The sequence below is a fragment of the Abramis brama genome, assembly GCF_963993115.1.
Source record: "Abramis brama genome assembly, chromosome: 24".
Lineage (NCBI taxonomy): Eukaryota > Metazoa > Chordata > Actinopteri > Cypriniformes > Leuciscidae > Abramis > Abramis brama.
Window position 1 is genome coordinate 24,756,301 of NC_139986.1, and position 27,482 is coordinate 24,783,782.

General features: G+C 37.1%; 1 protein-coding gene across 1 annotated transcript in view; it reads right to left on the reverse strand.

Annotated features, from left to right (window-relative positions):
* sntg1 (syntrophin, gamma 1) overlaps positions 1 to 26,949 on the reverse strand; it is a 44,313-nt gene extending 17,364 nt beyond the window's left edge. The window contains exons 1-5 of the mRNA XM_084102052.1: positions 26,644 to 26,949; positions 12,485 to 12,646; positions 8,573 to 8,622; positions 2,212 to 2,346; positions 1 to 9 (exon numbers count right to left, since the gene is read on the reverse strand). The exon at positions 1 to 9 is cut by the window's left edge and continues 48 nt beyond it. Of these exons, the coding sequence (XP_083958178.1) occupies positions 1 to 9; positions 2,212 to 2,346; positions 8,573 to 8,599 (171 nt within the window). The 5' untranslated portion in view covers positions 8,600 to 8,622; positions 12,485 to 12,646; positions 26,644 to 26,949. The remainder of the gene's footprint in view (positions 10 to 2,211; positions 2,347 to 8,572; positions 8,623 to 12,484; positions 12,647 to 26,643) is intronic.
* Between the last annotated feature and the right edge of the window lie 533 nt (positions 26,950 to 27,482).

Consider the following 27,482-nt stretch of genomic DNA (forward strand, 5'->3'; position numbering starts at 1 on the left):
TGTTCTTTCCTGTACAGAATCAAAAGAAACTCGTCACTTTCATGCCACCCCGTGTCTGTATGTTGATGAAGAAAAGTAGTTTACCTTTCATTTCAATTTGGTCCATGAAACTGAGAAGGCACTTAATTATTTTTAATTGACTCCTTTTCATGTTGATTTCCCGAGGGGAAAACGGCACCATGCCAACAATGCCAGTAACTTAATTAAAGGGCAGTGAAAACAACATGATCTGTCTGTTTCAAGCAGTGTAAAACCCGCTGTCTACTGCAGTGACAATGACAGACGCAGCACACAATGCTATCTGTCTGTTTATCTATCTGTCTATCTGTCCGTCCGTCCGTCCGTCCGTCCATCCATCTATCTATCTATCTCTCTGTCTGTCTATCTATCTGTCTGTTTATCTATCTATCTGTCCGTCCGTCCGTCCGTCCGTCCGTCCGTCCGTCCATCCATCCATCTATCTATCTATCTCTCTGTCTGTCTATCTATCTGTCTGTTTATCTATCTATCTGTCCGTCCGTCCGTCCGTCCGTCCGTCCATCCATCCATCTATCTATCTATCTATCTATCTATCTATCTATCTATCTATCTATCTATCTCTCTGTCTGTCTATCTATCTGTCTGTTTATCTATCTATCTATCTATCTATCTATCTATCTGTCTGTCTATCTATCTGTCTGTTTACCTATCTATCTATCTATCTATCTATCTATCTATCTATCTATCTATCTATCTATCTATCTATCTATCTATCTGTCCGTCCGTCTATCCATCTATCTATCTATCTATCTATCTATCTATCTATCTATCTGTCCGTCCGTCTATCCATCTATCTATCTATCCGTCCGTCCGTCCGTCCATCCATCCATCCATCCATCTATCTATCTCTCTGTCTGTCTATCTATCTGTCTATCTATCTATCTATCTATCTATCTATCTATCTATCTATCTATCTATCTATCTATCTATCTATCTGTCTGTCTGTCTATCTATCTATCTATCTATCTGTCCGTCCGTCTATCCATCTATCTATCTATCTATCTATCTATCTATCTATCTATCTATCTATCTATCTATCTATCTGTCCGTCCGTCTATCCATCTATCTATCTATCCGTCCGTCCGTCCATCCATCCATCCATCTATCTATCTATCTCTCTGTCTGTCTATCTGTCTATCTGTCTGTTTATCTATCTATCTATCTATCTATCTATCTATCTATCTATCTATCTATCTATCTATCTATCTATCTGTCCGTCCGTCTATCCATCTATCTATCTATCTATCTATCTATCTATCTATCTATCTATCTATCTATCTATCTATCTATCTATCTATCTATCTATCTATCTGTCCGTCTATCCATCTATCTATCTATCCGTCCGTCCGTCCGTCCGTCCATCCATCCATCCATCTATCTATCTCTCTGTCTGTCTATCTATCTATCTATCTATCTATCTATCTATCTATCTATCTATCTGTCCGTCCGTCTATCCATCTATCTATCCGTCCGTCCGTCCGTCCGTCCATCCATCCATCCATCCATCCATCCATCCATCTATCTATCTATCTATCTATCTATCTATCTGTCCGTCCGTCCGTCTATCCATCTATCTATCTATCTATCCGTCCGTCCGTCCGTCCGTCCGTCCGTCCATCCATCCATCCATCCATCCATCCATCCATCCATCCATCCATCCATCCATCCATCCATCCATCTATCTATCTCTCTGTCTGTCTATCTATCTGTCTGTTTATCTATCTATCTATCTATCTATCTATCTATCTATCTATCTATCTATCTACAGTATCTATCTATCCAAATTCTACATATATAACTATACATATGTACACAAACATATTGTGTATTCTTCATAATCTAAAATCATTTTTATATTATTTCTATTTTATTTTTAATAATATGCATTTGTATTCAATGGAATTTTTATGTAGTCATAATCTAAAACCTTGCTTATGTATTAGTCAGGTGATTTAGCCAATTTAAATTCCAATTGAAATCATTTTTGACTTTAAAAACCAGTTAAGGACGTGTTATCATATTAAGAACATTTTGAGGGTTTCTAACTAAACACTTTCTTACAGTGTCCCTGACATGTAAACGACAACAGAATGTGTTGAACAGCTGTTTCGCGTCTCAGCTTTTATCATATCTTGTGTGTATCTGGTTTGCAGTGTGGATAGTTGAACTCACACTCGAGTAGAACGGTTCTCCGGACACACAGATGACGTCTTGCTCTTGAATGGTGAGAATATCTTTGGCCAGGTGCAGACGGATATTGAAAGGCTCCTCGCTACCATCTTGAAGCAAATAAATCCCAGTCTTTGTCTGAAACAGTCAAAGTCACACAAACATCTGTAATCCTCACTTGACAACATCAAGTTAATTAGCCATGAAATTGATCGTGTGATAAATAGTGAGGGCTGCTGTTTACAGAGTCACTTTTTGCCAGAGATACAACTGAAAACTCAGTGTCACACTGCTGAATATCAGGGAGAAAAATCATTGCTAGACCATCTGGACTTGGTTATTCATTTGTTGAAGATGTTTTGCCTCTCGTCCAAGTGGCTTCATCAGTTATCTGATAGAGGATTGAACATCCTCTTCACACCACACAATGTCATAATGACTGATGAAGCTTTTTGAATATGTGACAAAATATCTCCAACAAATGGATAATGAAGTCCAGATGCTCTTGAATACATTGTAACTTGACAGACTGCCTGTCAGAGGCTTAAATGCAGCTTATCGGGTCCATATTTATTCTGCATTTAACACAAGGCCTTTACTCTGTAGATAAATGCTTGAGAAAAATTACATAAGAGTCATGCAGCTACAGTATAAGGCAATGTAAGCCCTTTAACTTCAAACTGCCTTGCAAGATGCAATTTTTTAGCAATGCCCTACAATAATCATTTAAAGTAAAACAGCAAGCTTAAATGACACCACTTTAACAGTTTTTAAATTACACTTCATTCATGGGTGTTTCCTCAAGTATTCCCTTTTATCCAGCCATCCAATCACAGTGGAGGAGGGGCGGGACAAAGAAATACCGCACTGACCAACTGACCAACTGACATTCTGCTTGTCCAACGACAACAAGCATAACAACGGGGGAAAAAAACACATTTAAAACAAGAGCCAGAGCAAATACTTTACATTGTATCGACAAATTTGATATTTAGAAACACGCTGCAAATTCAGATACTAGTAACACTTCCGCGGATATTCCACAGCAAGATGTTTTCAGCTGGCAAAAAATGTTTGGTGGACAAGAAAATTATGGTAACACTTTACCTAAAGCCTTTTTCATTCTTTACCTAAAGCCTAATTCATTATAAAAGTATTTTTAATGCATTCATAATGCCTTGTAATGCACCTTGTAATGCACTGTATGATGTCATGAATAGTTATAATACATAATACATAAATACTTATCTATTCATTTTACACATTTAGAAAGTATAATGCATTAAAACACATGACAAACAACCAATTTCATATGTAACAAGGAATCTGCTAATATTATAATGTATTTTTAACTTTGGCTACAATTATTTATGAAAAGATATAATGCATTATGACGTGCATTATGAATACCTTTATAATGCATTACACATAAAGGCTTAAAGTAAAATGTTGTTACCAATTATCTCTTTTCACACTGTCAATTGTTAATTCGTCCACTAAAATGTCCAACACTGCACATGAACAGGGGAATAGTGAAAATTACATTTTCAGCATTTTTGACATAATTAAATGTCTTGTTTCATAGCTAGTATTCTATAAATACACACAATTAAAATATATTTTCACACTTTCTGCATAATTCTGCCAAAATTACAGCTTGATGCATAAAAATATTCTGCTCACAAGTGTTATTTACCTCGTTTTTTCTTTTGTTTTCTTCACACATCATGTTTCAAATTAAAAACCTGTTAGTTTTCATTCAAAAAAATAAACCCCAGAGACATAAAAGCACCCATAGCAGCAGGGACACCCACAAACTCAATTATTAGTGTAACATCATTATCTTAAGTGCCTTAAGTGCCTTTTGTACATCTACTTCACGGTGGCCAGTAATAGTGTCACTGCTACATCAGTCTCCCTTTACGTGTATTATTTTTAACATCCTGTCACGTGATAAATGGAAAAATTCAAATCACATTATTATTTAGTTAAGCCTCGTTCAGACTGTCAGTCCAAATCTGATTTTTGTGCAATCCGATCAGATTTAGCAAGTGTGAACAGCAATACGTTTCGAGCTACATTCATATGTGGTTTGAAATCCTATTCAAATCACATTTCTGGAAATCTGTTTCAGTCTCTGATCGGATTTCGTGATCGTGAACGCAGCCTTAGATAAATATATTTTATCCTATATAAAATTATCTAATCAGTATAAATTCAGAATCAACCCACAGCATATAAGTGAAAAGAAACTGTGTAGTTTATTCAAGAATCTTTGTCAATGCATATTTAATAATTCCATAATGAAATACGAAGCACCAACACCATAGTGTTTTCATTATTATTATTTAAACTCTCTGCTTTAAAATGTTGTATGTCTGTATATTTTGGCCTTTCCACTTGTCAGCACTGTAAAAAAAATAAAAAAATAAAAAACATCCTCAGGACCCAGTTGTGTTGTAAGACTCGTTCCTATGATGACCAAATTGATTGGTAAGCAGTTACTCATAAAAAAAAAGAATTTTCTGTTGAGTCTGGCATCTACATCATTGCGATTTCTTGCAAAGTCAGGTCAAACACTTAATACCAGAATGAAATTTATTCCATAACTTCAGTTGCTAGGACACATGCTTGATTCTGTTGCCATGGCGATCAAGTGTCAGCCATTTTTAGTGTACCCTTGAGATTTGCAGTCAAAACATGCTCAGACATTGACTTTGGCCATTCCAGAGGTAAAATTACTGTAGTTAGTCTAGTAAGATTGCTAGGGATGCATTCATTCACACAGATAACAAGAAACACTGCCAATATGATTCTCATATTGATGCTTTAGCAAAGTTAAAACACCCACAAGCTCTACAATACGACTGTGCTAGATTCCTAAACCTGTGTTAATAAATGTAGATCATCTGCATGATTCTGGATAAATTGAGAATCACATTTTTTGTTTCAAACAGAGATCACGATTCTACCACAATTATGAACAGAAAAACTAAACAAAATAACGTGTAATTTAGAGGTTCTGACAAAAACCAAAAACCTGTTTGTTTGTTTTTTGCTGCAGTCTTTTTAAAATGTTTAATTAATTAATTAATCTGAATGAATTATATTAAAATGAATGATTCAATGACTCGCTCATAAAGACTTCACTTGTTTCATTGGCCCTGTTCCAAATGGCACACTTTGGCACACTTCATATGCACTTTCGGTCTTGTGGACTTACAATGGCTGCCGCGTGCGCGTGTCCATGTCCGTTAAGTCCATGAGACCGTAGGGTGTCCCATTTGTCATTTTAGGTTTCAGAAGGATGCTCGCGAGCACCCCCTTTGCAGTCTGCGCCCTCGATGCGCACTTTTGCCAAGCGAGCACTACAGCAGACTTCTTCCCGACAGTCAAAGCGGCGTTACGTCACGAAAGTGCGGACTCGTAGGAAGACCTTGGGCCCTATTTTAACGATCTGAAACGCAAGTGTCAAAGCGCAAAGCGCAAGTACCTTTGTGGGCGGGTCTTGGCGCTGTTGCTATTTTCCCGGCGGGATAAATGACTCTTGCGCCAGGCGCAAATCTAAAATGGGTTGGTCTGAAGTAGCTTCATTATTCATAGGTGTGGTTTGGGCGTAACGTGAAATAAACCAATCAGAGCGTCATCTCACATTCCCTTTAAGAGCAGACGCGCTTTGTTCTAAAGCGGATTCCTATTATAACGGCGGATTTGCCAGACGCGCGCCAGGAGCGGTTCACAGCCAAGGAGAGCAACGCTCTCGTCAGGGACGTTTGGGATGGAGAAACCCACCCAAATTAACTTCGGTTAAAAAGGCGTATGATAATTTGGGTAAATGTGTAAGCTAGATGTATGCTTTTATAATAAATTGTCTATCTATCTATCTATCTATCTATCTATCTATCTATCTATCTATCTATCTATCGTAATAATGTATGATTTGCAAAAATGAAAACTGCTGCTTCTGTGTAGATGAGAATGCACACGCTACATTGATTATGGCCAAGCATGCGCCCTTAAAATAGCATATGAATAACATGCGCAACGCGCCACTGACTTTAAACTATTTTTTTCCTGGTTAGTGGCGCAATTGTTTTCTAAATCTGCAAAATAGCATGAAGGAACGTTTGCGCCGGAACACGCCTCCTTTTTTGCGCTGAACCGCCCAGGGAGCGCAAGTTCATTCCCTAGTTTAGCGACGTGCTTCTGTGGAGGGAAAAGCGCGCTTTGCGCGGGTGCAAAATAGGAATGATACATGCGTCAGTGTACAAAGTCAGTTGCGCTGGGTGCAAGATAGGGCCCCATGAGTGCTTAGGATGCCATCTGGGACAGGGCCATTATTTCATTACTGGATGAATCAGCGTTTCTGAATGAACCTCTTGAATGAATGTTTCAATGACAAATAAATTTTTTAAAAGTCACTTGTCGCCACCTACTGGTGTAATTATGAGATTGATACAATCTTTATTTGAAGCATCCATGTTATTTTATAAAAGTGATTTAGTGTATTTTGATCGCTACCGTAGACATCAGTGTTTATATCCACACTATAAACATTTATCCCAGTACTTTTGTGATAATATGAATATTTGTGACACAGAAACAGCGATACTGTGTGGATAAAAAGACGTTTTAAAAGCTGTTTCATTTCAATACATGATAACTGCTCTCTCTGGATTAGTGGCAGCGCAAATGCAAATCTAAATATCTCACAAGTTCTGCAAATCTCACAAGTTCTGCTGTGATTTTGTCAAATGTTTAATAGACACAAGTGTTAGAGTCAAAATCGCAATCTTTTATTGATTAATCATGCAGCTCTAAAAATTTCAGCAAATTTTTTCTGACCACAAAGTGTTGAATCTTGTCTTGTATACATCACGTTTAAAAAAGCACAACAGTAAATAGTTTGCAGCAGTAAAGTTTGTAAATAGATAGAAACACCTCAGTCTATATACACAAGACTTATCTTCCTCTGAGCGCTCATTAATCTTCCACACATAAGCGCTCTGCCGTGTCCCCATTTCTGAGCCCGAAAGCTATTAAATTTGCGCTCTCTGCATTCATAGTAGTCCTGTATCCCACCCCAAACTGCATCACTATAATGCAGGACACATCGAATGTCATGTTTTTGAACATACTGAGAAGAACATCCAGATTAGTGGACGATCAATATTTCTCATTGGCTGATAGACATTGATATATAGGATATAAATTACAGTCAGTCGGTCATTATCACAAATTAAATCCCAACAGGGGGATTAAGACCACTAAATAAATAAATAAATAAATACATGGAAATGAAATATTGATTTGATTTGACTTTGTTTAAATTGTTTTATAATCTTGCCTGTAAATGATATTTAAGCTTCTGTTAAGAAGAAATTGTCCATTACAAATGTATGAAATAATCTGCCAAGCAACAAGTAATATTAATACTGAAGTTATCTGAGGTCATTTTCACTATAATCCATAACTGAGACGCAAGATTGCTGGTTGCATTTCTAGAAACAAGAGTACGAGTTCACAGTTTTGAGAGGTCCTCCCTCGAAATGAGTTAATAGTTTTACTAAGTAAAGTTTTACTCAAAAAAAAAAATTAAACTTATGATAATCTCAAATTGGCAAATATTGATAAATTGGTTAATCATTCATCTAAATCTTCAAATAATGTTATCTATACCTAGATTATTTTTGTGTGGCTTTTTACTTTCTGTAACTGATCATGGTTACACTTTATTTCAATGGTTCACTTTAGACGTTCTACAAACTATAACTAACTTTGCAACCACATGTCAGCTAACTCTCATTAGAGTATTAGTAGACTGCAGAAGATTAGGGTTCGGGTTTGTAGAATAAGTTGACATGTAGTTGCAAAGTTACTTCTAGTAGAATGTCTCTTCATCAAAGTAAAATTGTTAGCAGATATTAAGCAGACAGTCTACTAATACTCTAATGACTGCTAGTTAACATGTAGTTGCAAAGTTACTTATAGTTAGTAGAATGTCTAAAGTGGACTATCGAAATAAAGTGATACCCAGCTCATAATCCTCCTTACAATCTTCACATTAAGTCATTATTGTGTTTGGAAAACGAACAGTATTTCAGAGATGAAACTGTAAATCTGTTGTCTGTTAAATAACTGTTTCCTACAGTCTGCAGACAGGGGAATTAAAGCACATCTAACATCTTTATTCCCCAGTGGAAAGTCAACAAATCCTTTTATTTGATCATCGTGCTCCTGCCTGCCTTCACCAAACATTTATTTGGATAGAGTTTTGTTCAACAAATAACGCTGAAATAGATCTCTTACAAGATGTATGAGCATATTATCTACTTCATACAGTGGCATATAAAGCAATACCCACCTCTTCATTTGAAGTCTTGAAATCCATGTGCTAAGGTCAGAGAAACAGCCCTGCGAGAGCAAACATGAAGAAGATGCCATTAAAACAAGCTGCATTAGCAAAACCTAAATGTTTTTGACCTTCAATGATAAATATTGTTTGCAATGAAAGTGGCACATGTGGCAAAGTAAAGAAAAATTCATTACAGATAAATGAAGATGCATTTGAAATTAATCACTGGTTGGTTCATGCAAGTGCGAAAGAACTTTGTCTTGCATGAAAGCACACTTAGAAGTGCAGAAATTTAATCGAAACTCTTCACAGCAAATTTGTTTTGACAAATTACGGCATCTGGACACGCAAAGTCAAGGAGAATGAGACTGCTTGCAATGCTTTTTGATATTGTGTGGAAAAAGCTATTTCTAAAAAGCCTAAAAGTGCTCCATTTTTATTTTGTCACTCCTCTGCTAACATGTGGATTTCAGAACAGATTAACCAACCGGAAAGCAATAACCACGTCTGAATACGAATGCAAATGTGGCATTTCAAGTTGCTCGGAGGCCTACTAAATAATTCAGTGAGAGTTATTGTCAAACAATATATCAGCCTGTTTGGGATGGTCTATGAACATGTACTGCAATTTCTGGTTTGCTGTACACGGTCTGCTTGAATGCTTCATTGTGCAATAAGACTACAGCGTGCAAACAAACTCTATGGTCAGGGCTGGTGGTAATGTTATTAAACCAACAAGTTATAATAACATCTTTGTTTATGAAGATGTATGATGCATGTCGAACCATGGTGAATTGCATCTCTAAAGTTCAGCATAACGATTGAATTATGATCAGAATAACATAGTCTGCTAAAAATGACTAAATGTAAATATGATAATCATGATACAAAAAGATGAATATAACAAAATCATATGTAGATCACATTTCATCATAAAAATATTAGTGCTGTCAAATCAATTAATCGCGATTAATCGCATCTAAGATAAAAGTTTTTGTTTATATAATATATGTGTATATATATATATATATATATATATATATATATATTATATATATGTATGTGCACCCACTTATATACATAAGAAAACTTTTATGTTAGATGCGATTAATCGCGATTAATCGATTTGACAGCACTAAAACAAATACTATATTTCCTTTGATTTAGGGGTGAAATACAACTCGGATGTATTGTTTGTGAGATTGAGAAGTTTTGTGACCCAGCAACACATATTCTGGTACACACTGATACTTATGTGAACAGGAAAAATAAATCACCGGAGGCATTTCCTGCTGAGTTATTCCAGTGCTACTTTATAAACGCCTTAATAATTCATATAGCAAAAAGAATCACACAGCGGTTGCTGACCACATCGCTATTGTCATTTAGCATTAAAATGCTGCTTGTGCACTAGAACATCCTGAAGATTATTTCACAGAGGAATCACTCGTGTTATTCCATCTCCCAGAGTAGCTCAAATTAAAATCATAACCAGCAGAGCACATTTAATCAGAACAATCGCATAATTTGCACTGTCTGAAACCACTCAGCGGGGTAAATATGGAGGGATTACAGCTCTGTCTGGCTGTTTTCACCACATTTCGTCGGTATTCCAAACGCAAGGACTTTTCTTTCAGTGTGTTCTTTCTCTGAGAGCGCTTGAATGCTAAAACGCTGGGACATCCCTCCTTAAGTGGCCTGTGCCGTAAGACACCTTCATAAGAGAGATATATCGGCGAGCCCTTAAATCTCAATTCCCCATTATATATCAAAAATGGACAAAAAGTAATTTCAGTGACGAACCTTGTCCTCACATGGAGAGCACTTTAGAGGAAATAGCAATCTGAGGCTCATAACGGAGCGGATATGTGTCTCCAAAGCAGAGATGGTGAGTACCTCTGAGTGCCATCTGTCAAAATGAGTTACATGCCCATTTAAAACCTCCGAGCTGAAGGAGATTTCGCGGATCGCTCAGAATTTCCACCACGGATCGATTCCAGCTTAGAAAGCCCTGGCAGAATACACAAGGCCTTCAGAGAGCGCCTTTATGAATAATTCATTGGTGTGGCAAGAACGAGTGTTCCCTAATAAACATCTCTATGAGGTCTACAGGTCGTGGCATCTGCAGCTTCCTTCACACGGACAGAGAAAAGCCAATCAGTTTAACGTGCGGCTAATGAAATCGCTCTCATTGTCATCTATCAGAGATGTGGCAGAGATATAAATGCAGAAGGATGCTCAATAGTTTATTAGAATGTAGAGCATTTTAAAAATATTCCATTATGTTTTTATTGATTCGATGAAGCTGGAATCTGCTTTCATAGTGGCCTAAGGCAGTCACTGAGGCACTCGTTGGCTATAGAAACTAATAAACCAACATTACATGTCACAAACAATGATAAAAGACACAATATAACACTGACAAAATTAGTTTTATAAACTTTTAGAACCCTACAGAAACAATAAAAATGTCACAAAACACGCTTAAATAAGTCATATTTCGCCCCCTCAAAAATGAGGATATTTTGTTTTATGACATTTTTTTATTCCAACCAAGCACATTCCTCCCTAAATTCTCGTTACCACGATGCACGATTTTGACTTTTTATTTTGTAATTCTTATCCATTTTTAATGGTGAGTCTCATTAGATTCGTATTACTCTGACAAAGAAAATGGTTTAAATGGTTTTAAAATTAAAATCAGCACATTTGCTCACAATGAGAATGGGAGCTTATGCTTAATTGTGATTAAATAATTTCACAAAACAAAAGTTCTTGTACAAATGATGGCTTTTCTATAAACCAACATCATGAGATACGCCTTCAAACATTATCACTTTTTATTTTATAAATCTATTACCATGTATCACTGTTACAGTACTGGTTTATTTAAAAAGAACGCCACGCGCTGCACAGCTAAAAATCAATATGAAGGTCATTCCTATACATTCAGAGCTCGTTAAATTGCATTTGCAGCGGCTTACGGCCCAAAATAGAAATGTTGTTGAGTGTTCTTCGACATGACACCATCATTTACTATGTGTTGTTTCTATGCTTTGCTGTCTCTTAGTATAATGCTTGGCATTCAGATTGTACACAGTTTCACACTGACTCACTCGCTTTGCCGTTCTGTGAAAATGAGATGTGATTTGCATGTTAACAGGCCGGTGCGGTATGGCAGGGTTTTTTTTTCATCCGCAACATTATTTTAATGCAGGCACCTCATCAGTTGGGCGTCTCAGAACAATTCCTTCTGGGAGGTCTCTCTAAAAATTCATGCCAGACAGAAGCTTTCTGCACTGGGATGAAACACAGCAATCCTCTAAGTTATAGAGCATAATATGTTGTCTAATAACATGACAGTAAATCTAATTTAGCTAAAATCTCAAAGTAAGACAAGAAGCTGTGAAACTCTCTGACTCTTCCATCCAGATAGGAGTATTCTCTGCTTTTATTGTTATTTTTATTCCGTATGCATTCCATTTTTATTCCTATGTCTCTGTTTCCTTTTTATGTACAGCACTTTGAATTACCATTGTGTATGAAATGTGCTATAAATAAACTTGCCTTGCCTTGCCTAAAATGTTCTTAAAGGAAATTACCAATCATTCCAAACCCGTATGACTGTGTGGAACACCAAAGCAGATGCTGGCGTTGCTCTTTTCCACACAACAAACGGTTATAGATGCTGTCAAGCTTCAATACGGACAAAAACAGCACCATAAAAATACCATAAAGAAGCAACCGTAGCACTCAAAACTCAGAGGAAAGACAATCATGCCAGTTTGGAATGACACAAGGGTGAGCAAATGATGACAGAATGTCGGGTTTTTTCGATGAACTATTGCTTTAAGATCACCTACTCAGCAAATGAGTCAATTTGTCAAGCTCCAGCGAGAGGCTTGGGTATTTTAGGCTCACCTCCAGGGAAAGATCTTCAGCAGAGCAAAGCATGGAGGTCAAGCCATGGGGAAGGAGGCAGGGGAGGCTTGTTGATGTTCAGGACTGATGTTTTTCTTTTCTTCCTTCCTTTATTCCAGTATGGGGTTTTGGCCCTCAGGCCCAGCCAGAGTCCTGCACCTGCTGGAGTACAAGAAGTACCTTGTTAGGATGGCCATTCGATTATTGTGGTTGATTAGTTTATCTAGATTTTTTCTTACATGTATTTTTGCTCTTTTTAACATCAGAGCCTGAATTAGTATGACGGCAGCGTGCTGTGCTTTCACTGTTAAGCCAGTTAACAGTTGCACAGTAAAAGCTTTTCTAAAATATCTCCTGCTGCTACAACCATACAGAGAGTCATTTTTTAAATGTTTTTAAATTTGTTAAAGAGTCATATTTTTTAAAAGCGTTGTGCTTTTAAGTAAAAAAATAAAATAATAATAATTGTTTCAATTCGAAGTGCACAGTCCATGACCGTAGCCAACTATGAGGTCACCGGAGCCTCTGTATTTTTCCGGGGAGTATATAATAGAGGTTGTGAAATAATTGCCTAATATAGTAATAACTCTACTTTAGTGCTGCACCAAGATCTTCTCATCTGAGCTGCCTCATTGTTTCATGGTCTGTCACTGCTCGTCAATGTCAAAATATGTGAGATGACCAATCAAATCGAAGTAGGCGGGCTCAATGTTCACAGAAACTGCTGAGTGCGAATTCCAGCGTGATGTTTCAGTTGTTAACAGTAATAAAGTGCGAGATTACATTAGTTTAGTACTGTAGCTAAACTAAACATTTCATATTTGACAGCTGTTTTAGGATAGAAATGTTGAACGACCAACAAAAATAATCAGGCAAACTAATACATTTTTGTCTAATTTCGCCATTTTGAATTGAAAATAGGCCTAATTTACATGGTTCATGTAATGTATAGTAACTCTCAGGGCCCTAATTTAACGATCTGAAACACAAGTACCAAACGCGAAACGCAAGTAACTTTGTGGGCGGATCTCGGGCGCTGTTGCTATAATACAGGCGGGATAAATGACTCTTGCGCCCGACGCAAATCTAAAATGGGTTGGTCTAAAGCACCAATCACAGCGTCATCTCACATTCCCTTTAAAAGCAGGCGCGCTTGTTCCATGGCGGGTTGCTATTATAATGGCGGATTTTGCCAGACGCACGCCAGGAACGGTTCACAGCCGAGGAGACCGACGTTCACGTCAGGGCCGTAAAAGACAGAGAAGTGACATTGTATGGGGATGGGAGAAACCCACCCAAATTAGCTTCGGTTAAACAGGCATATAATAATTTGGGTAAATGTGTAAGCTAGATTTATGCCTATTTTTTCACATATTCATGGATACCACAATGATTTCCCTCGTGTGGTAATATTTTTCCTTGTAATTATGTATGGTTTGCAAAAATGGGAACTGCTGCCTGCGTCTGTGTAGATGAGAGAAGCAAAGTGTATGCGTGTTGTGTACACGCTACATTACGCTAGACTACGGTAGGTTGTTCCTGGTCTGTGGCGGAATTGTTTTCTGAAACTGCAAAATAGCACCAGGGAACATTTGCGCCGGAACACGCCTCCTCTTTTCGCTGAACCGCCCCCGGGAGCGCAAGTCCATTCCCTAATTTACCGACGTGCGTCTGTGGAGGGAAAAGTCTGCTGTGCATCGGGTGCAAAATAGGAATGATACATGCGTCGGTGTACAAAGTCAATTGCGCTGGGTGCAAGATAGGGCCCTCAATGTGAGAGGGCAAGAAACATTAAGAAAGCCATTTTCATCATATTAGGCATAAGATTAATAATGAATGTGTACATATTGTAAATGAATTTAAACTAGTTACCTAGCTTTCCTGGTAGCCTTCAGTAAAATCCCTTAACTGAGAAAAAAATTCACAAAACATAAATATCAGTTGACCCTATACTTTCTTCACTGACAGACGAAAATGAAAAGACCATCAGTCAAAGCTCAGCTTTAGGAGGGGAAGAGACAGGGCAAGATAAGCAGAAAGAGTGATGGAGATGAGGAGAGAGCAGGAATTGACAAATAATCTACTGCCCACTGACATGGTTTTAAAGCTTGTTGTCCAATTTTTTGGCCTTTAAACATCTTAAAATGCACATAGTATAACAGATAAATCAAAAATTACTATTTAAAAGCAGTTCACCCAAAGAACTTCTCATTTGCATGTTGTTTCATTCTTACTTGAAACATTAAATGAGATGAGACGATAACAGAATGTTTCATTACATTTGCAGTACAGGCTGATTATAAGTGCAGGGGTTGGATCCACTGATGCTTCAATGTATATGTAATGAGTGATTATAATGTGATTATAATCAAGGTATCAATCAATATTTTTCCTTCTAAATATCAAATGAGTTGAATGACTTCTCTGGAGATTTTACTTTGTTATAGAAGTTGCCAGTGTGATTACTGAAATGTTCTTTTCATGTATTCTTTAATGTCTGTATTTGATATCTGAATGCAGTAACAGTGCTTGCTTATTCAGCCCAGCTTCCAGAAATGAAATAGGGACTTGTTTTGTGTTTGAGAAAGGTCTTCAACATGTTAAAACATATAGGGGTCATTGAAGCCAATAGTTTAAGGGACCATTTCTTTGTTAAAGCCTAACTTTCCAGATAGACTAAAGTGTAGCTCTCCTTGAGAGAAAGAACGCATTATCTTGATGTTTTGAGAGGACTCTCCTGTTTATAGTTAGAGCCTGGCCAAATCCAACCCTGGAAAAGCTGTGTGTCGGTGTGTGTGTTAGTCTTTTTGGTTGCAGGTTAAGGAACCACTGGCATTATTGGAGATTGACTGAGTTGTTGTTCTGGACAGAAACCCAAATCTGAGAACTGGAAGGTCACGACGTGCCTAACTTCAGGGTCCGAGTGTCAGCTGCATAATCGATGGAGATATGCTTCCGTCTATCTGTATATGTCTGGAAAATTACTATGTTTATCTATTTCTTAGCCAATCAGAAACTGCAACCTGACGTAGCTTAGACCTTGGTGTAGGGTATAACTGCTGTGATCTTTGTAACTGTAAGCGGGGCGGCCTACAAACTTATCTTGAAGCTGACTTCTGCTGATGAAACAGCAAACTATTTTGAATAAAACTTTTCTTCAATTTATTATAATTCTGACTCTGGGTCTTCTTTCAAACATCTGGTCCTTGGGTCCTAAACTGTTAACCCCTAACCCCCCTAAGTAACTTAGAAATTCTGTTATGAATAACTTTTGTGTTACGTGGGAGGATTATTGGCTATTGAAAAGAGCTTCAAAAGACATAAATTATGGCGAAAGTATATTTTCTTTTTTGTGTGAACTACTTCTTTTAAATGGAGAAGATATAAAAAAAACTGTAACACTGAACATTTTCAATGTTTTGAGAAGTTTCAAACAGCAGTTCTATGAGATATTTTGGCCTCTACATGTGAAAATAAAACACATAGTAAATAATGCATTGCTGCTTTCTACAGAATGCATCAATCCCCCAATTGTAATGGTTTTATCTTTTCCTCAGGACTTTGAAAAGAAATATTGAATCCTGGTAATTGCATTTAGTGGCCAACATTGAGAGCGAAGCAATCTAAAACAATTTACATCACTTCCATTGTGAGCCTCATCTATTTCTTACTTGTTCCCTGAGAGAGAGATTTTGAAGGCACAAAGCACATAGTCAATACAGTCAAATTAAAACGGCGGGCTTCCAACTACACAACTAGCCCTTTAGATTCATAATGTTAGTGCATGATTGCTTGCAAACTATTCAGCTCCTAAACAGTGTGCTAGTTTAAGAGCATTATCTGCAGGAACAGCACAAGCATTAAACTATTACATCTGAAAAGCAGTCCGGTTAAGTAGCTGTGGATCAGCTCCAAAAAAAGTAACAAGACGTATGTTTTTGTAAATTGCCTCCTGCCTCGACTCAGAATTGGAGATTGTGGAGGCTTATTTCAGTATAACATAATGCAATGTGATCTCCCATCCTGAGGCTTATTCATCCATGGCCATTCTGTGTGCTTTCTATGCTGAGCACTACTTCACACATTTAATTTCCCTATCCCATGAATTCCTTTCTGAAATGTCTAAAATAAAACCATTAAAACTGCATCATGCATGGCTGACTCATTTAATTTAGCTTCATATGTGCGTGTGTCATTACAGCAGCTGGGACATGTAATAACTGTAAATGTGGGCAATAGAAACATCTCGCCGTGTCCTCATCCATCAGTGAACTATTTTGTCTGGCTAACCTTCTGCGCTTTTCTCTGGCTGACATCTTTAACCTTTCCTTTGATAAAACACCGTAATTGTAACTACAGCTGGGTTTTTGCTTTATTGCCGACTCCGTCGATCACAGTGGACGGGGAACTCAACAAGTGTACTTATCACCATCATAATGGCCAGACCTTCGGGCCGCCACAAAGGCTATTCATTTCTGCCAGACCCTGGTGCAACAGCAGCTCAAAGTGCTTAATTTTTTAAGAAAAAAGTACCAGCAATAACAGTGGAACTGTATTTGATAAATGCAACTGCACATAAAACACACTGGCTGCGTTTGAAAGCTTAGGCCGTCAGGCAGTGTTTGCGCTCGAAGGTACTTCACAAAACAGATTTCAGACAGACTTCTGAGTCAGCATAATGGTTTAATGATCTACAACAAAATAAACAAGAGCTTTAGTGTTAGCTAAGTGAATATTTACTTACCACAATACTAATTTCTCCCTAGAAATGTCATCAAAATTGGAAAAGGACCACCCATTGCAACGTTCAAGCACCATTTTTATTTTTTAGCTCAACTGTCACGGAATGAGACACAGGATTGTGGGATATAGGCAGCGAAGGCCACATCGATGCTGCCTTCAAAAATCGATCAGTGGTGCATTTCAAGCGATTTAGTCCAAATTTTCATGTTTTATTCACGTTTTTATTCACGTTTAAACATCGATCAGTAAACATAAACAGAGCCTCAACAGAACCTGCTTGACATGCGAGAACAAACCTCTTGCTGAAGCTCAAACGTGCTGCGTAACACGAGAATGAACCTCACTGGTTCTTGCTGAAGCTCAAACGTGATGCGTAACACGAGAATGAACCTCATTGGTTCTTGCTGAAGCTCAAACGTGATGCGTAACACGAGAATGAACCTCATTGGTTCTTGCTGAAGCTCAAACGTGATGCGTAACATGAGAATGAACTTCATTGGTTTTCGCACGTCAAGCGAACATGCTTGAGCTTCTGTTTACCACAACTGATGTGTGAGTTGATGAATGTTTATATGTGAATAAAAGCCTAAATTTATTCTGCTCATCATATAAAGCGATCGTGTCTCTTCAGAAAATTTGGACTAAACCGCTCAATTCATATGGATTAGTTTTACGATCTCTTTATGAACTTTTTGAAGCGTCAAAGTGGCAGTTGCGTAGCTTTCAATGGAGAGACAGAACGCTCTCAGATTTCATGAAAAAGATCTTCATTTGTGTTCATTTGATGAACGACATGAGGGTGAGTAATTAATGAGAGAATTTTCATTTTTGGGTGAACAATCCCTTTAAGTCTTTTAGTTTGTCAAGAGATTTAAAGTGGCATTAATGAAGAGTGTGCATGTTTGATTGAATCTGGGAATAAAGTGAAATAACTGAGAAATATGAGAATTAGTCCTCTGATGCCATGTCCGGAATTTTAGCAAAAAATATGGCATTAATTAGATCTCAAATAGATTAAAATAATCTATTACTCCACCACCTGTGTGACATCATTTATCAGTGTGGTTGAATGACAAATTTGCAACAATACAGTTTCAGGAAACAGACGTGACTAGCTAGTTGATTTCATCAATGATGCTATGACAGTTAAGCAGAGAGTTAAGTTTACTGTTTACTTTCACTTGAGACATAACCGGCTGTGTGTACATAAATACTCCACATGATGGCCATTTTGACATAATTGTGTGTGTATTCGACTATTCAAGCGCAATAAGGTGTGAAAGAGAACTGAATTTGCAATCGCAGATATAGAAAAATCTCTAACGATAGACATTTTATACCAACGGTAACGATATCGTCATACTAGCCCTAGCAAGTCGCGCCCCAGATGAAGGTCTCTCAGGACAGAAAGTAGAGCTATTGGATTCAGACATGCCTTGTTACCTTCCTATCTCCGTATGCCTCCTGTGGAGGAAGCATTTTTTTCACCTTTCAGATGCAGCTACTGTCATATAGACATTGCTGAATGTAACCATCTGCAGTTAATATTTCCTTAAGGAATGAATTTAATATTCCCACGAACACCCGCACACACATACACTCAAACAAGAAGTCAAACGGCTTGCTCGCCACGCTGCTGTCTGTGATGCTGATGCCCTATGAAGGTCGATGTTTTTCGCCCGGGTTTCTCTCAAGCAGGTGAGTGAACACGCTCCCATGAGATGTAAGCCAGAAAACCACATTTTATCAGTGTATTTCACAGCCAAGACACGGCGAGAGCAAACACGCTCACACTGCTCTGGGCACCGGGCATTTCCACTGCCTAGAAGCGAGGCAAAAGCACACTGCCGTGTCACGGTACAAACTGATTTTCAACCATAGTGTTTGTTCAAATAACATGGTTGTTTTCTATACGATATTATGCATAAAATGAGCTTATATTGGCTAAATTATATTGCTTTATTTCAGCATGCAATAAAGGATTCAAAGCTTATATTAGCTATTAGAGAGTCTCACAGCAATGCAAGTAATGCACTTTTTTTTACCCTGCAAAAAATACTACCATAGATTTTTGTACGTTTCATGTTATTGTTTAAAACTATCATGTAAATAAATATAATATGCAAAATGTTCGTTATGTTTTGTGTGTAATATGTGTATAATCAATCAAATGACGTTAGATGCAATTCTCTTTGCATCTTCATCGTCCTGCATGCTGGAAGCCAAGTTACATAAATAAGTCTGCAATTAAATGTCAATTAATATGATCTCTATAATATAATGCAATGTAATATAATAAAAAAAAAAAACTATTTTAACTATCTTATATAATAATATTAATGGACCCTATTCTGAAATTTAATGCAAGGTTCCAAGGTAATATAACACAAAGTAGGCTATAGTCTTATAAATGTACATTACATTTAAAAAAAAATTAAAATATAAAATTTTGCTAGATTTATTATCTTCACAGTCTGCGAAAAGGGTCCATCATTAGTAATAATAAATAATATTTAATAATATAATGTAAACATTTCTCACCAATTACTTCTAAGACAAAATTACTTGAGCTAAAATCCACAACAATTTTATAGTGCTATACTCGTATCTTACTGTATCAACAATGATTGTCTTATTTGTTTCTTTCATAAGGAAAATTTTAGGAGAAACATCTGAAACAATGTTGAAGCATTAACTGAGATCTCAATATGTCTCTTGCTATGAAAGAGCTCTAAAAATTACAATAATCCATTAACTCCTTGGTCTATGAATCCAATACAACATGGTTCCACAACAGTAAGGAATTGCAGAAGAAATAAACACATTTGAGGATCTCGCCTCAAACTTTACAGCTTGAAATAATGTCCAGATAGAAATGTCACACGGACTCAGATTTGTTAGGCCCGATCAAGTGTTTCCCAGCTTTCTGGACACTGTTGCACTGTTGAACACGCTTAGGGCAAACAATGCAAAGGTCATTCAGAGAGTCTGGGCATGACGTTACGCTTGATTAAAGTTTCATCCTAGCTTCATCCTTTCACATTATCCTGCTCTGACATCTCATTGCCAAAAGCAACCTTGTTCTGCCCGCTGGGCGGGTCTCTGTTTAGCCCTCATTAGTAAATATACCAGCGAGACCCGCTGACCTACATCACCACAACAGACCACATCTACTAAGTGGCAACAATGCGAATGAGGCTCGATAAAATAGCGAATGGTAGATTTATAGACTCAAGTCCTGACCTCTCTCTCCGTGACGGATGACTTTTGGCGAGGCAGTGTTTGAAGGTACAGAAGAGGTGCCAGAAGAAACATAATGGACACATGAGACTCATTACACCAAACAAAGATGGGCAACTAATTACTGCCGCTGTCAAGTAGCAGACCAAGCCGTATCGTTATTCAAGACCAAGACAAAGTTTGGTTTGTTTATGAGTTAACAGTCTCTCAGCTCAATTGTCAGTGAGACCAGCCCATTAAAAACAGAATAAATTAGCTGTGTCGACAAGAGACTAACTGGCACATATTAGTAAACATGATGAGCGTCGCTGAGGCGGATAACTCGCATTTCCGATGACAATCAAGATGAATATTTATATGCATAGACCTAATTTTGTTATGGATGCAAGTATGCAACAACTGACACAGAATTAAGAATTTGAAATCTTATAGAAACACTAGCAAAAATGTACCGTGTTTTTGAACGTGCATATCGTAGTAACATTGTGATATTTTAATATGCAATCGTTGCACAAGGAATCGTATGTAAACAAACACAGACACGCCTTTGTTAATGATCACTTACTGATCTTATCAATGATAAAACGTTCTTCAATAGTCAAACAGTCCAAAATGCACTGGGACTTTTCAATGTTTGTTAACTCTGAGCTCAAGCCGAGCCTCGGGTTCGAGTCTCCTCCAAGGACAGCAAGACAAGTTAGTTTACTATTAACCTTCATGGTTGAATGGGCAGGCGAACTAGTAAACTTAGTTTTAGTATTATTGATACACTAGTTTTTATTCATATTTTTAATTAGCTGTCATTTTTCATATTAATTTTAGTTTAATTATTAGTAATTTTGTTATGTGCTTCTGTCATTTTTATTAATTTGTTTTAAATATTACTAGGCTGTTTAGGTTTTAATATGTAGATTTTATTCATATATAATTTTTTCTTATATTATTTTATATTATCTAAATTAATACAAATGTTTTTAATAGTTTTAGTTAATGATAATAGTCATGTTCCAAACACTTGATTAATTCAGGAACGAAACAAATAGTCATCAAATCATTCAAGCAACTGATTCGATCAAATCTGCTGATTCATTCAGTCAATATAGATCTGGTTTACTATCTCAAATGGTGTAAGCCACTGTCAATTATTTATGTAAAATTTTAATTTAAAATATATTATTTTACATACTTCCTACTTTTTGTTTATTGCATTTTTTAAACAGACTGAAGCAAATAACACTTATAAATGTATGTAATTTTCTGTACCCTGGTATTTCTTTATAAAGGTAGCAAACACACTGGTGTGTTATACAGAACACTGATCGAGCCATTTGTGGTCTGAATTGTGATTCTCAAGGAACAATAACTTGTCAATAAACTCCAACTAGCAGTCATTGTGCATGTGACAGGTTCCATGGCAATGAAGAAATGTACAGACAGAAATGAGTTCACATTTCAGGTCAAGCTCACAGAGGCTGAAAAAACTAAATGACGCTTGTTGCTAAAAACTGCCGCGCTGCCCTTGAATGCTGTACTTAACCCTCAGCCGCTCGAGAGACGCTGAACTTAGCATCCAAGCAGTTGTGAATGAGAAAGCAAAGAGCATTTATTATTCATGACCCATTACTTTATATTCTCACCACCTGGTCACTCAGTCTGAATGCACTGAAACCCCACACACACGCACGATGCCGAGCTTAATGACGATGGAAACCTTGAACGGCACCTCATTCTAACACCAATCACGTCTCTAAAGGTGCTGCATCATTTCGAGGCATTCCAAGGGGCGGCACTGTGTTTGTGGAGACACCCATTCTCAAGCCAACAAAATTTAAAGATCAGAAATCAGTTAAACAATCACAGAGCATGACAAAACGGGCTCAATTCTAGCAACCAAACAGTTTAAACATGAAGTATCAGCCAAGAAACAAGGATCATCTGGCGACAAAAGGCTGAGCTTATTATTGTGTGCACTTGACAAGACTGAATTAGCATGACTGCTTGAAGCTATTGTTCCTTTTGACTTTGACTATCCTTGCATGCATGCAAACACATTACACGTTCTGAAAAAAACCATATGGTCCATGACAATCTGCATCCGAATAAAGAAACACGCATTGTAAGACACTTTACGACTCAGTGAAAGTGTAGAGGCATGCAGAGTTTGATGAATATTTCAGTAAAAAAAATCTCTCAAGAAAGACTACAGGTCTGCATGCTGTATTTTTCTCCTTCATATTCCAACATTAGGAGAGCAGGGTAAGATGTGTCACTTTTTACTTAAGTTAACTTCTCAGTCAAGAAGAAATTCCATAAAATTATGTATTCTATCAACTGATTGAAGAAAGCATCTTTAGTAAAGTACCATAGAAATGCAGCTTTTATATGAAAAACAAAAAAGTATTTTTTACCCACATGAGGAGTAAGCCATGTAATATTAAAGATTAACTGAAATTCACATTTTTCATTTTAACTGAAGATATACTGTATATTTGGAGAAAAAAAAATTACATTTAGTATAGTCCAATGCATACTCCAATTTTAATGCACATTATTCACAGACAGATTTTTAAAAATGATATTCAAATATTAGAATTTTAATATACAGACTATATTATTGTAGCGAAACGATTGTCGATATTTTGCATCAGTATTTGTATTCATATTTCATCACTATTAGTTGAGCTACCGACACAACTTACCCCACAGCTACCACTTTAGGAAAATTATTTATTCATGGCTTTAGCCACCTTTAGCTAAAAAAATATGTGTGTTTTAAACAGGGCCAATTCATCAGCATGTATCATACATATTTGCTGTGAAATAAAATGCACTTTATCTGCATGGCAGAAAATTTACTGGCATGCAAAAAAAGCATAAAAACACTTTTCATATGTGCATTTTTCTAAATATATGTCCATTTATTAAAAAAAAATATGCACAGTTTGTCTGATTAATGGGGTGACACCCACAGCTTACCCACAGACACGTTTTACCCAAATCTTCCTACATGGCCAAAAGTTAATGCACTTTCAAACACCAGACCTAAATGTGCTTACTGAACATTTAAGCTCAAAATCATGGACATTAATAGTGAGCTGATCCTCTCATTGCTGTTTTTACACTCTTCAGAGAAGGCTTTCCTCTAGATATTAGAACATGGATGAAGGGATTTGTGGTTGGCGTTTAAAGTCATTCCAGAGGTTTTCAGGTCTCAGTAACTCATGTTTTATTGATCACAATTTATGTTTGGGAATGGCTGTTCATTAGTTTTTACATACAGTGTTCAGCGTTTATTCAGAATAACGTTCATGCAAGACATTTTTGATTGATATACCAATTCTATTTAATTACATTACTAACGGCAATGTTGCATAAAAGTACGCACTCTATTTAGCCCGGAGAGCACCAGCATCAAAGCACACCATTATCATCATATCGTTCTTATACGCACCCCATTATTTTCATTGTTCCTGCATGCGTTCTTTTAAGCTTGTTCCACAGAAATCACTGCTGTTACAAAAGCCTCGCCATCTGTCCCATCACATTTTACAAGAAATGTCTGCTGGATGCTTCCGCTGCCTAATGGATCAAAAGAGCACTTGTCTGTTACTATTCAGGGTACGCTGGGTAACCTTGAATGCTGCCACCGCTGCGATTGCAAGTGAGACAAAACGATAAACCGCTCACTGCAGGCATGAGCAAAGATTTGCCTGGTGCCTTCCAGCCACTTACAGTGACAAGGGGATTCGGTGGATCTCTTATAGGAAAGCACTGATGGGTCTGAAGCAGCTACCTCCATGAAGAAGAGAGCATGACTCTAATACAAATAGAGATGCAGTCAAATAAAACGTACAAATCTGACATGCTGTCAAATAAAACGTACAAATCTGACATGCTGTTGCAGATATATCAAAGATTAAATATTCATTAAAGGTATATGAATATTTATAGCATGTATCAAGCTACAATATAATTTTGTGAAATCATGTCTAAACTCTTAAAGATTCCAAATGGGGTTTACACAGGGATGCCGTAGAAGAACCATTTTGGGTTTCCAAAATAACCTTTCTGCCAACGGTTCTAAATAGAACCATTTAAACCATCTAAAGGATTCTATATAAGGTTCTATATAGAAACTAAAAGGGTTCTATCACTCGCTTCATATAAAGAAACTTTTAGGGGTTCCCATCATGGGATCATTTTAGAACTTTAGTTTGATTTTATTAAAGGGTTAGTTCTGTCATCATTCACTCACCATCATGTCGTTCCAAACCCGTAAGACTTTCGTTTATCTTCAGAACACAAATGAAGATCTTTTTGATGAAATCTGACAGCTTTCTGTCCCTCCATTGACAGCAACGCAACTACCACTTTGACGCTTCAAAAAGTTCATAAAGAGATTGTAAAACTAATCCATATGAATTGAGTGGTTTAGTCCAAAATTTTCTGAAGAGACACAATCACTTTATATAATGAACAGATTGAATTTAGGCTTTTACTTACACATGACAGGGTCGACGGTGAGTAATTAATGACAGAATTTCATTTTTGGGTAAACTATCCCTTTAATTTGGTTTCAGTTCAATTTTTAATGTTATTACATTTGATTAATTGTATACTTTATCAATAGGGAAAAAAATCAAATAATAATCTGTAAAACACGAACGTGCTATGCAATCATTTAAACATTTATCCTTATATAGAACCTTTTTGGCATAAAGAGTCCTTTAAAAATTGAGTCAAGAACCCTAGGTTTTTTTTCTAGCGTGCACTATAAAGAACCTTTTGTGAAGTGGAAAGGTTCCATGAATGTTAAAGGTTCTTCATGGAACCAAAGAAAGAATGCCCATAAATAAACTTTATGTTTAGAGTGTATGGATGTTCATAAAGGCATAAAATACCTCTTATCCTGTGCAAAAGAAAATCTATTTTTGTTTCTTAATCTCTTGACCAGACAAATTCTCATCTCCCTAATTATCGGTCAGCATATATGTTTTGAGTGGGTTGATCACTAACTTAGAATTTTGCTAACTTGCGGTTTTATGGCACTATAGCTTACCATAAAACACAAGAAAAGTATTAACGCAGGAAAGACGTATTTTTAGGTAAGGGAAAACCACAAGATATTCAGCAGCTGTCTGCAGGTCACATTCAGGTTGAGTCAACAACGCACATAACACATTCACTCCTCCCTCGGCATAGTGAACCATTATCACTATATTTAAACAGTGTTTCGTGTTAATGAGGCACTATAGGGTTTATGTGCGTAATGAGCAATCTGTCACAGATCACGCTGGCAAAACATTATGATAATGCTGGCCTGTTCATGTTGAAGAACGCAGAAGGCTCATCCTTCTAGTTATTTGCTTAGTGGAGTGAGAGAAATGGGCTATTGATCTAATGAATATGAATGTGAACACAAGTCCCACATGCAACACAATCACAGATGGGTTACAACGCAAAAGATGACAGCTGACCGTCTGACACTTGTGGTGCTAAGTCAATTCAGTTTTATGTCTACAGCGCTTTAGGCATATTGTTTCAAAGCAGCTTTACAAAAAATCTCTTTGGGAGATGTTTACATGCCAAATATTAACAAGCTACATCATATTTACATGTTTATCCAAATTAATTATTCAATCATTTTAAACTGAGGACAAATTGGGTGCTTGAGGATATGAAACCCTTAATTAAAAATGATGGGCGTCCCTAAAGACTCATCTTTGAAGGGCTTCCAGCAGAAGAACAATTTGATGGACAATGTTTAGCATAGGGCTGAGAACAAGGAGGTATATGTGGTTTATTGCACCTGATGTTGAATGGAAGATCTGACACAGCAAAATGTGCATAAAGAGGCTGTTCTGAGCTCCAGGATCTCTAATGCAGCATCAGAGGCTTATGCTCTGAACTTTAGGCAACAAAGCCTCTTTTTTATTTTTTAGATCAATTGGATGGGTGGTCAGTGAGATTCTGAAATGGATTTCACTCTCCAGTTGTCCTCTCCATAATTTGATTTATTTCAAGGGTGACTAATTTGGTTAGACACTCTGAAGGTCTTTCAAAAGCTTATCAAATACAAAATGAAGGGTAAATTTTAAATATGTGCATCTATTGAAATGCATTAGATGGAAACACACAGCTACTAAGAAAGCACTGCTAGTTAAAAAAAACCTTACCTGATATTCAACTAACAGGTGGTAATTTGCAATTGGTTCCACTCCTTCAAGTTCATAATTCTTCCATCCCTCTTGCATTTGTCATCAATGTCTATGGGAAAACGAGTGATCAGCCTCCAGATCATAACGACCACTAATGCACAGTCTCCATCCGCAACCGCTTGGGCAAAATTCTCCAAAGCGAGTCCTTTAAACTTGCTCTTAGTTTATATTCCCACAACAGGCGAGACACATCTGCCGTCTTGTTCTCCAGCATCCTCCGCAATCTGAGCCATGCAGCTTTCCATCTACATATCTCCTGCTGTCGCTAGGCATCCTGAGCAATAATAATGACCGGCTGAAAACCACAAGTAGCGATGTCCGATTCGCGAACGAACCGTTCTTTGAACTGGCTCTTTCGAATGATTCGATCGAGCCGATTCGAAAGCGTTTGTAAGCTAAATCACTCGCATTTGGAAGAACTTTCTGTGTTCGAAATGGAACGCTAGTGTACTGCATATTGCGCAGTATATACTGTACACTGCCTACTATTTTTTTTATTTTTTTTACTTTTTTATTAGTAGCCTAGATATGCAGGCTGCAATAAACATTTTAAACAGTAGTAGGTCTAGGCTAGAAACATGACCTCATTATGTTGCATGATGTAGCCTAATTGAGTGTGTGATGTACCATTTTCAAATATGGTTCTGCATTTTTAATTCAGATTTGTGTAAAATGACTTAACTTTAGGCTGTGTGATCAAACAATGAGAGATGGTAAAAATCAATATCACTTACAGTTAATTCGTCACCCTAGAAATCGATGAGTGGTTACATGCAGTGTTCGCTGCACTGCTAAAG